This window comes from Notolepis coatsorum (assembly GCF_963971535.1).
Source record: "Notolepis coatsorum genome assembly, chromosome: 17".
NCBI classification, from domain to species: Eukaryota; Metazoa; Chordata; class Actinopteri; order Aulopiformes; family Paralepididae; genus Notolepis; species Notolepis coatsorum.
This window is the reverse complement of record NC_140181.1, coordinates 107197806-107209910: the sequence shown is the minus strand read 5'-3', so window position 1 is coordinate 107209910 and position 12105 is coordinate 107197806. Positions and strand designations below refer to the sequence as shown.

Genomic DNA, 12105 nt, shown 5'->3' with positions numbered 1-12105 from the left:
GGGAGGGGTAGAGGAGACAGGCACGCATACAATACCAGTGAGTGGGAGTAAGGGGGGAGGAGGAGGAGGAGGAGGAGAGGGGGGAGGAGGAGGAGGAGGAGAGGGAGGGGGAGAGCGTGAGCATCCCTTGCAGCCACCCAGGGTAGCAGAGGGAAAGGCGATTGGTTGGAGAGAGAATACCGCGTCACTGCCTGCACGGAGGATGCTGTGTGATCGGAGGGAGGGAAGACACTCACTGGGAGTCTGCTAAGAGGAGAACTAAGAGCCCTCTGACTACCTCTATACACTGGGAAGCCTATAGTCTGCAGTCAGCCTCGGGGTGCCGTCCTGTAAACCCCACAGCCTCCTCGTTACCCTCCACGTCCTCGTCTTCCCGCGGCTCCATCGTCTCTCGGCAGCTGCAGCCATGAATTACCTGCGCCGGCGTCTCTCCGACAGCACGTTCATCTCCAACCTGCCCAATGGCTACATGACAGACCTGCAGAGAGCCGACCCCGCACAGCCCCCGCCGCCTCCACCTGCCGCCTCCACCACCTCCAGCCCGGCCAAGTCCCCCGGCGCCGCGCCGCCACCTGCCACGTCCCCCCTGCCGCCGCCGCCGGAGAGGAGAGCCCAGCAGCCCGCCGCCGCCCCCCAGCCCACCGGCGGCACCACCACAGGCTTCTTCAGCTCCATCACCAACGTGGTGAAGCAGACGGCCGCCTCAGCCGGGCTGGTGGAGCAGACGCAGGTCACGACGCCCAAGAAGTTCAAGATCCTCCTGGTCATCGACGAGCCCCAGCAGGAATGGTGAGGCGACGTGTTGTTTATCATCATCATCATGGGTCCTTTGCTTCTTCCCTCCTCCTCCTCCCTCGGCTCCCAGGTCGTTCTCTCTCTGTGAGATCAATTAGTGTCTGAGATGAACCCCGAGGCAGTTGAGGTGTCAAAGGTTAAATCTGAAATCTGTATCGATCAGAGCCATGCGGGTTTTGATTAAAGGTAGCTCTTAATGGCTGTGTGGTTTTAATGACATGTCAGCGTGATGACAAAACACAGAGGCGCTCCAGGAGGAGAGACAACTCTCCAGTGATGATCAGCAGTGACATGACACTGTTCATGCTCCTCCACTCTAACAGCGATAGATCTGACGGTGACTTTGTTCCTTGATTAATCTATTATTATTATTATTATTATTATTATTATTATTATTATTATTATTATTATTATTATTATTATTATTATTATTATTATTATTATTATTATTATATTATTCTGCCAAGCCAAGGGAAAAAAAGCACTCCCAAAATTATTTTCTTATACGTGATTTCCTTTTTAAATCTTCTTACATGAAGATACAGTAGCTTGTATTGATTGGAGGGGGTGTAGATTCGTGATAGTTACCCATGTGAAAATTATTTCAGTTCATTCAATGGCTCTGTGTCAGCTCCTGGATTTTGCACTTGTACGCTTTGCACCATTCTAGAAAGGAAACGTCATTAATATGCAACAGGCTGTATGTAAAGTTGCACTAGTTTGCCCCTGGAAGTAAATACTGCAGTGATTTCCAGCCATTAAAGGTTTCCCTCTCGCTCTCTGATAGGCTGAATGTCACATGACACCTTCAGAGGGAACCGTTAACTGCATAACATTAGCGGACCCTTGCTAATGGAACGTATAGGTACCAGTAATTGTACAAACAGAGTAGAAAATGATACCACTCTGCGTGCCAATTTCAGGCTGCGCCCCAGCTAAATGGTTTAGTCTGCTGATAGGAAGGTAGATTAGTGGCAGGAAGAGTGGGCATGCATTAAGAGAATTAGGCTATCAGCGCTGACAATCAGTCAGGTACTGTAGCTCTGTGTTCCGGGTTGGGTAGGTGTGTAGGACCCAGGTGCAGTGTAGAACGGATAAGACGAGGCAGGTGTTGATTTTCAAACAAAAGGATACGCTATTATTTAGAGCCGGCAAAAAGGAAACACGCAGACAAAAGTGGATAAACAAAAGGGGAGACACACTGTCTCCAAAACACGTCAGAGCACATAACAACAAACTCTAATACACGATAAATGGGGAAAGCAAAGGGGAGAAAGCTATGTCTCCAAAACACGTAGTGAAAGAAAACACGACGGACGATGGCGCTACAAAAAGCACACACTAAAGATACACACTCGATAAGGCAACGACACGGCAATCAATATATATGGCAAACAAACGTATTCTCCATGACAGGAGAGATGAGCATTACTCACAACGATGTACTCACAGGTATAGGTTCAGTGATTAACTGACAGCCTGAATAGTAACCAGGAAGAGCATATAAAGCCAAGCTAACTAGGCACACCACCAGTGGTGCGTTGGTGATTTCAAAGCTGGTTGCACTGTGTTTTAATGACGCCACGTGCACGCGCGCCCCCGCATAAATGTTCCCTCGCGTGCGCAGAGGCTAAAGACAATGCCTAATTGCCTCTAGGAATGGAATGTAACACATTTCATTCACAAGTTTTGTGTGAATGTATCTGAGGACGTATTTGAACACACCTGGTGACACAAGCTATTGTTGTGCAAAGTAGCCAGGTGGGTACTTGGCGAGTTGGCGCATCAGTCGAGTGCAGCGCATTCTTGTGTGCACGCGCGTGCACATCCGTGCATGTGCGTGCTTCTGCTCACAGAGCCGGTTGCTCGGTGTGCAACCCCGTCCCATGACCCAACGCACCCCTGCACACCACGTACCAATGAATGCAATCAGGACAGATAGACAGGTTAATTACCATCAGGTAACACTGAGGAGAGCAAAACCCCAAACGTTACAGCTCTGGATCTTACTCAGAGTTAAAGTGAGCATTCTGTGGGGGGCTGCTTGAGTGTTTGAACGGTGAGTCTGCACATTGATTCAGACTAGACTGAATGGTATCTAGTAGACTATTAGTAAGCAGCTCTGTAATCCCATCTGGCCATGACAAACACAACTCCATGTTTACACAGCTGACACATTTTCCACTGCAGATTTGATCTCCTTTGATGATCAGTACAACATGCAGTTGGATGTTATGGTGGAAACCATTTTAACCGGTTTAAGGATGTGTTTAAGGCCTAGCACGGCACAATAAGTATTTGTGAACATGAGAGATGAAAATCAGGGACCTGAGATTCTAATCCACTAATATACAGCCATAGCTGCTCCCTAGTCAAAAAAGCATATAGGATCTCTTCTTTTTCCAATATAATCTAGTAGATTTATTTAATTTCCAGTAGGATCCGCTTAGCTTTCATGTTTGCTTACAATTTAATCTAATAGGATTCAATTTCAAAAATTCTATTTGATTTATGTCATTTCCAATAGGATTATATTGGAGTCCTACAGGATTTATTTAATTTCCATTATGATCCTTTTAGTAAATATCAGACATCTGTAAATGATAAATGGTAAATGGTGCATTTATATAACAGCTTTTATCCAAAGCGCTTTACAATTTGTTCCTCACATTTGATCCATTCACTCACACATTCACACACCAATGGCGGAGGCGACCATGCAAGGTGCCGACCTGCTCATCGGGAGCAGTTTAGGGGTTAAGTGTCTTGCTCAAGGACACGCCGTCCGGGAGGAGCGGGAATCTAACCGGGAACCTCCGGATTACCAGATAACTGCTCTACCTCCCGAGCCATTGTCGTCACTGTAGTGACTGATGAACTTAAATACTTGAATATTTATTACCTTGTATCAATTAGATTATAACTTTACGATCATTGATTTGGACTTCTGTTTACAGCTGGGCAGTGTGTTACGATAGGGGGGAGAGAAGAACCCAATATATCAGGAGCAAGGCAGGAAAATATACAAATACAAAACAAAAGGCACAGCAGCGCTGGCACTAATTACAAACACAGACTGAGACACGAAAACAAAGATGAACAAAACAGAAAACTAATAAAACGTACTAAGACTTAACAAACAGCAGGGCAAGGCAGACGACAGCAATGTACAAACAGGAACGGGAACACGGAGGTATGACGCCACACAGGAAGTGGGAACAGGACACACTAATATACCCAGACTAATTACAATGATTACTAATGGAAAACAGCTGGGGGAAGAAGGCACTAGAACTAATACAATACAACAATACTGGAACATGGACTAGGCTAAATACAAAAACACAGAATCAGAATGCCAACATAGAAAACACCTAAACAGACAACACTTGCCACAGTATAATGTTATTAATATGACCACGCAAGATCAATGTTGACTGCATCGTCTGCAGGTGACCGCTAGATGGCGGCATGACACAACTGTCAACTCTTTGCCTGGGGCATTCTCTCTCCCAGACACGAGCTGGTCTGGGAGCGTGACACAGTGGTTCTCAACTGGTCTAGCCTCAGAACCCAAATTTTCCCTTAGTCATTAAGTCGCGACCCACATTTTTTAATAACCACTGATTTATTTCACAAAATAATTGTGCAGTAATACACAATCCTGCAACTAGGGCTAAAAACCCAATGAAAAAAAATTAATATATATATTATGCTTCTTAGCAGACGCTTTTATCCATAGCAATATACAGTACATGAGTGCATAGATTTTTCAGTATATGTAGTGCATGGGATCGAACCCACAACCTCAGCATTGTTAGTGCCATGCTTTACCAAGTGAGCTACAGAGAACTACAGAAGGCAGATTTATCTTGAATTACAGACATATTATGCTTCCGGTCAACATGTAAAAAACAGATATTTTTTTCATCCATACATTTCCATTTTATACCGTGGTGAATATGAGTATAGTTCTAGAGTGATTCTGTGTAATCCCAGGAAACGACGCTATGCAGCAATACGTGCAATTCACAATTTTTTTTGTAATTTCTCGCCTGTACACACTACTGTTTTGAAATCACATCTATATTATCGGTATTATGTTTCATCATCGATGCATGAAAGGGAGGGGGGGGAAAGCCGGCCCTCCGTGCTTTGATCGCAACCAACGGGACACGGCCCACCCACACACCACAGACACATGCTGCGATTGCGGGGAAAAAATTATCGGATCAATGCAAGATTGATAACATATAGTCCTTACCTTGTCTATGATGTACTGCCATTCCAAATACTGATCGCGATTGTGTGTCCAATGTTATCCACCAAAGAAAATGAACGGGGGGCGGGGACCCTCATCGATGCCATCCCTATAAGCGCTTGTCTTGCTGGAGTGTTTAGACCCCGCCTGCACGCTGCAGCTCGGCCTGGAAAACAAACCACATTGTTTCAAATGGAGTGCAATAGCGGCTGCAAAGGGCGTTAGGCGGCGGTATCGGACCATTGCGGTCTCAGACAGAGTGCCACACAGTCCTACAGCATAGCAGGATGAATTATGAATGGAAATAGCGAATAAAAGAAATACCGATCCAATAACGAGTTTACTCGTTGTTGGCGTTATTTGATTGGCGGGCTATAATGAGTTAACTCGTTCTTGGCAATTAATGTGTTAATGTAGTCAGTGTTGTATTTGTGTTCCGCCATGTTTACAAAATGCTTGAATCAATGAGCGCTAACTGATGTGACGATGTTAGTGTTACTGTCGGTCAACGCTGGTAGCAAACGGCTACTACACGTGCACTGCGTCATGGGAACAGTTTGTTAGATGTTTCTGTAATCAGCCAATCTCATCTCGTCATCTCCTTCGTGACTCTCCCTGTTCTGCGTTGTGTTTGTTTTCAATCCTTCACATTGGCTGTCACACACTGTATCAACCCCTGTTAGTACATCCGTTAGTCATAAGAAACGACACTGCAACGTGATCTTAGATCTTAGAGACCTTAGATCCTCATGTTTATTTTCATAAACATAGCCTCTGTACCAGATGGAAACCCCGTTCTGTAATGTCCTTCACCAGTCTTTGAAGGAAAACTAAATTCACTATTCTCCACCGTCTCTTCTCTCATGAGTCCACTGGTTCTGGGCCTCGTTGTAGCCATGCATGATGTGATGATGTGGCATATTTCCCCTCCCCCCCGGCGAGGGTGAGGAGGGATGAAAGTCTCTGATCAACACGTCTGCTCGATTGTGCGTCGTGTCTCAGTCTAAACTTACCCCAGAAGGAACTCACTCCTCATAACATTCTCCCCATAGCAACAGGCCCCCGCCCCCTCTTCTCGTTACTACGTGACACGCAGTCTTTGACAACGGCTCTTTGACCCAAATCACTATAGCAACGGCGATGTTGATATTACCGCCCCTCTTACCCCAAACAAACGCTGTGGCTTGGTAATGCACTTTCTCCAGATCGAGTAACCTTGATGCTGTGGCTATCAGCTGTTGATGTTAACAGCACAGCCCGAATCCTCATCTGCTGCTGTTAGTCTGCTGCAACACACACTCTCTCTCTGTTGTCCTCCTCCTCTGAGATGGCTATGAGTAGATGCTGTTATCCACCAATATATACATTATATACACATTGAAAAACATAGATTCCTTCAGTATGTCCTTCAAAATAAAAGCGCAGCATCAGAAATTCAGTAGACTTCAAAATAAACCCCCCCCCCCCCCCCTTTTTTTTTACGCACACATCCGCAACCCACTAAAAATGACCCACCAGTTGAGAACCACTGTCTTAGGGCACTGCCAGCATATTGTGTCACAACGTGAGCATTAAACATGATTTTCAATCTCTTCTGAAGTTCATCAATTCGTTAACCGAGTGTGACTGAAATAATCCCAATCCTACGAGGAACATGAAGAGGAGGTCTCTTTAAATTCACAAGCAATTTCTTAAAACACAGGTGGATAAATGTGAACTCATCTAGGAAGAAATATAAGGAAACATGCTGGACCAACAGAGATGGCTTTGATATGGGCGGCTGGGTAGCGCAGTGGAGAATGCACTCGCCTACCACCACAGAGACTCTGGGATCTAATCCAGCTGTCAGCGGTACCTCCGGCTTGGTCAACCGTCCCTACCAGGGGCGTAACTTGCGGGGGGGTCCCCGGAAAATGTCCCCCGCATGATTTCAGAATGCAGTATTTGTCCCCCCCATGTTTTTACCCCCAAACCGCTGCAACTGCGCGGCCTGGCGGCCAGCACTGTGACTCGCTACTACACAGTGCCGGCACTGCAGATTTACCCTACTCTTGGAATTCATTGCCACTCAAAGTCATAGGGGCGCTGTCTCGATAATGCAGTGTTATTAAAGCAGCGTGTAGCCGACGCATGAACCAGTTGGGATTCGAATAGACGCGGCCTGGAAGCGTCAACGCGGAACTGGAAATCCGTTGGTAAAGAAATAGCGGCCTGGAATCATTTTTGGGACGCTCTCAATTCGCAGTAAAGGAATATATCTGCGGTTTCCCTGGCGGATGGCGAACAAGCCAGCCGATTCTACTATGAGTCATGACATTTGACATAGTCTATGACATCATACTTAACTTAAACTTGAACACGGAGGCAGTTACAAGAACTATCCGAGCCCCCGGGAGGGTGGTCGAATACCTTTTGCGATGTATGCAGGGAATGAATTGCAGAGGGAAGTGGAGAGCTGCCTGTCGCCCATTCTAACGCAGGAGTCCTGGACCCCCGACAGGTAAGGTAAGCGATTTTAGATGTATCACTTTAAGTGTGCGGCTGTTGTCCGAATACTAATGAATATTGAAAAATAAAGGCATGACATTTAGAGACGTCCCCGTCGTAGCGTTCTGGTGCGGGGATATGGGTCTCTCTGTGCGGGGGCGCAACAGCAACAGGTGGGGTAGGCTGGGCAGAGATGTATGCATCAAAACGATTACATTGTTTGTCTCGCATACATTCGATTTATAATGCGAGCACCTGCATTACAATCAAATGACTGATCTGTTATGTGTTATGGACCCGAGTCTCGAGAGGCACTTTATAATAGAAAAAAGACAGTGCAAACATGTATATGTCGCTTACAGTTTATTATGCCTATGCAGCTCGTTTATTTTGACAGAGTTAAAAAAAATTCACTAGTATCATTATATTAAATTAGCGGACGTGCAGCTGGACAAGCCCTGGCTCCACGATGACCACTTCTTACAAGAGGCGCCACCGCCTGGGAAAATGCGTATTGCACACCTGGTATTAGTGACTGCGACGTCACTGACCACGCCCCCTAATATGTCCCCCCCACCGCTAGGAACAAAGTTCCGCCACTGGTCCCTACTAACAGTGTTAGCGGGTGGGAAGCCAGTGGGGTGTGTGTCCTGGTCGTTGTAAGTCCAGTTGACTTAATGGATGGAGGGGGGGGGGGGGGGGGGGGGCGCATTGGCTTGCAATGGATGGAATAGTGTATAGTGTATAATGCAGAAAATGCAAGTCCGGTTCACAGTTATTGTTGAAATGTAGAAGTGGGAGTTATGTCACCGGGGGTTGGGGATGGGGGGTGCGAGGGGGGTGCGGGGCGGCAAGTTGATCGTTGAGCAGCCTGACAGCCCGTGGATAGAGGCTGTTGGTCAGTCTGCTAGTACCGGACTGGGTGGATCTGTACCTTCGACCAGATCCATATATTAAAAAAACTATAAAAAAGAGAGATGGCTTTGATATTCAATTACTACAAACAGGCTCTCTGATGATAAGAGATGTGTGTGCCCAGGGCGAGATATGGAGAGTACAATATGATTGAATCACTGGATGCTGCCCATCAGGCAGGGTAGCCTAGTGACTACGTTGCTCATCTAGCCCACAGTCGACCCATGCAGACACACAGCCTTACAGTTTAGCAGGGACGTGCATAGGACTTTAGAGGGGCAAGTGCTAAAAGGCTGAAAAGGGCACTGGGCTAGCCGATCTTTGGGGGCCCTTTTTGGGTCGGGGGGGCCTTTTTATGCTTTTTGGGGGGGTTTGGTGATCAAATATTGAATATTGAACTATAATAATCAGTGCAGGAGCTCAGTTATCCTTGAAAGACACTTTTATCACTGACTTAAACTTGAAAAAAAAACTTGAAATTAAAATTAAAATTAAATAAAATCATAAAAAGGGCACTTTTTTATGAGGCACAAAAGGGCAGGTGCTCGAGCACCCTTTGGGCTCTATGTGTGCACGTGCCTGCAGTTTAGAATTCAGTGTAATGAGCTTTAATCTATAAGGCTGCATCACTGACTCTGTGGTTCGATGTTCCGTGAACCTTCACTGCGGCACGCTGGTTTACACTAGTCTGAGATAGCGATGACTTAACCCTTTCACTATCACACTACAGAAGGTTTTTAAACCTTCTGTAGGGTGGTAGTGAAAGGGTTAACCCCTTTGTCCCGTGGCAGTGAAAGGGTTAACCTTCTGTAAGCGTCGCGGTGAAAGGGTTAACCATCCTGTGGTGTGGTAGTGAAAGGGTTAACTAATGACAACACAGCGAGGTTGCTCATAAGATATCGACCTTTGGTATGGTAAAACTATAGGCCTACTAACCCTTTCACTGCCACACTACAGAAGGTTAACCCTTTACTATCACACTATAAAGGGTTAACCTGCTGTAGTGTGGCAGTGAAAAGGGTTAACCTGCTGTTGTGTGGCAGTGAAAGCCTTCTGTGTAGTGTGGCAGTGAAAGGGTCAACCTGCTGTAGTGTGGCAGTGAAAGGGTTAACCTTCTGTAGTGTGGCAGTGAAAGGGTTAACCGTTTGGTAGTGCGGCCGTGAAAGGGTTAACCGTTTGGTAGTGCGGCAGTGAAAGGGCTAAGATGTATACAGCTCCAGGTTGTCACGGTTACAAGACTGGATGTAGCACCCACTCGACTGCTCCAGTTGGACCAGGGGGGCGATAGACGGTCGCCGGGTTCGGTCTTTCAGGGTCGAGTGTCTCTGGGCTCCGTGCCGAACAAGGAGGGTCGTCACGTCAGCTCCATCATTAACTCAGAGTGCTTTGAGGTAGCTTTGCGTTCCATGGTTTCTTGCAGTATATAGTATATATAGTATATATATCAGAACCTGGTATATATTATATATATATTCCACGGAAATCTCTCTAGATTTCGACTGGAGAATTCAATGTCACTTAATATCACTTAAATCAACTTAATATTTGTCCATAAAGGTCTGTACAGTTGAGATGCACATGTATAACACATTCATGCTCAGCATATGATTCCACTGCACTGACAATACTCCACTGCACTGTGCAAAATACTGCACTGTGAGAAACACTGCGCTGTGCAAAAGACTGCACTGTGAGAAATACTGCACTGTGAGAAATACTGCGCTGTGCAAAATACTGCACTGTGAGAAACACTGCGCTGTGCAAAATACTGCACTGTGAGAAATACTGCGCTGTGCAAAATACTGCACTGTGAGAAATACTGTGCTGTGCAAAATACTGCACTGTGCAAAATACTGCACTGTGAGAAATACTGCGCTGTGCAAAATACTGCACTGTGAGAAATACTGTGCTGTGCAAAATACTGCACTGTGCAAAATACTGCACTGTGCAAAATACTGCACTGTGCAAAATACTGCGCTGTGCAAAATACTGCACTGTGAGAAATACTGTGCTGTGCAAAATACTGCACTGTGCAAAATACTGCACTGTGAGAAATACTGTGCTGTGCAAAATACTGCACTGTGCAAAATACTGCGCTGTGCAAAATACTGCACTGTGCAAAATACTGCGCTGTGCAAAATACTGCACTGTGAGAAATACTGCGCTGTGCAAAATACTGCGCTGTGCAAAATACTGCACTGTGAGAAATACTGCGCTGTGCAAAATACTGCGCTGTGCAAAATACTGCACTGCACTGTGCAAAATACTGCGCTGTGCAAAATACTGCACTGTGCAAAATACTGCGCTGTGCAAAATACTGCACTGTGAGAAATACTGCGCTGTGCAAAATACTGCGCTGTGCAAAATACTGCGCTATGCAAAATACTGCACTGCACTGTGCAAAATACTGCACTGTGAGAAATACTGCACTGTGCAAAATACTGCGCTGTGCAAAATACTGCGCTGTGCAAAATACTGCACTGTGAGAAATATTGCGCTGTGCAAAATACTGCGCTGTGCAAAATACTGCACTGTGAGAAATACTGCGCTGTGCAAATTGTCACTTGTATGTATGTTCTGTAAACCAGACTGCAGACGGCCTTCCTCCCCGGAGCGACACATCTGTGCCGGATGACATGTTGTAAACACGAGCGTCAGACCAAGGTTATCTTATTATCCCTTGCACTACCACACTACAGACGGTTAACCCTTTCACTGCAGCAATACAGAAGGTTAACCCTTGCACTACCACACTACAGACGGTTAACCCTTTCACTGCGACAAGACAGAAGGTTAACCCTTTCACTGCCACACTACAGACGGTTAACCCTTTCACTGCAGCAATACAGAAGGTTAACCCTTGCACTACCACACTACAGACGGTTAACCCTTTCACTGCGACAAGACAGAAGGTTAACCCTTTCACTGCCACACTACAGACGGTTAACCCTTTTACTGCAGCAATACAGAAGGTTAACCCTTGCACTACCACACTACAGACGGTTAACCCTTTCACTGCGACAAGACAGAAGGTTAACCCTTTCACTGCCACACTACAGACGGTTAACCCTTTCACTGCAGCAATACAGAAGGTTAACCCTTGCACTACCACACTACAGACGGTTAACCCTTTCACTGCGACAAGACAGAAGGTTAACCCTTTCACTGCCACACTACAGACGGTTAACCCTTTCACTGCCACACGACAAAGGGTTAACCCTTTCACTACCACACTACAGAAGGTTAACCCTTTACTACCACACTACAGACGGTTAACCCTTTCACTGTGACAAGACAGATGGTTAACCCTTTCACTGCCACATGACAAAGGCTTAACCCTTTCACTACCACACTACAGGAGGTTAACCCTTTACTACCACACTACAGACGGTTAACCCTTTCACTGCGACAAGACAGAAGGTTAACCCTTTCACTGCCACACGACAAAGGGTTAACCCTTTCACTGCCACACTACAGAAGGTTAACCCTTTACTACCACACTACACACTAAAGGCCTGTTGCCACAATGACTTGGCCATAACAGAGCTTTGGAGGGTTTGCAATTTAGGGCATATATCTTTACCACTGCAGGCGTATGCAATGTATTTGAATGTTCCTTCAGAGCATCATTTCTGTTCATATTAAAG

The 12105-nt window shown here is 46.0% G+C and overlaps 1 protein-coding gene across 2 annotated transcripts in view; it reads left to right on the top strand.

Annotated features, from left to right (window-relative positions):
- Window positions 1–399: 399 nt before the first annotated feature.
- syn2a (synapsin IIa) overlaps window positions 400–12105 on the top strand; it is a gene marked incomplete at its 3' end in the record, with an annotated part of 47078 nt that continues 35372 nt past the window's right edge. For both annotated transcript variants that reach the window (XM_084334107.1, XM_084334106.1), the window contains exon 1: window positions 400–789. In XM_084334107.1, coding sequence (XP_084190233.1) covers window positions 407–789 — 383 coding nt within the window. In that variant the 5' untranslated portion in view covers window positions 400–406. The remainder of the gene's footprint in view (window positions 790–12105) is intronic.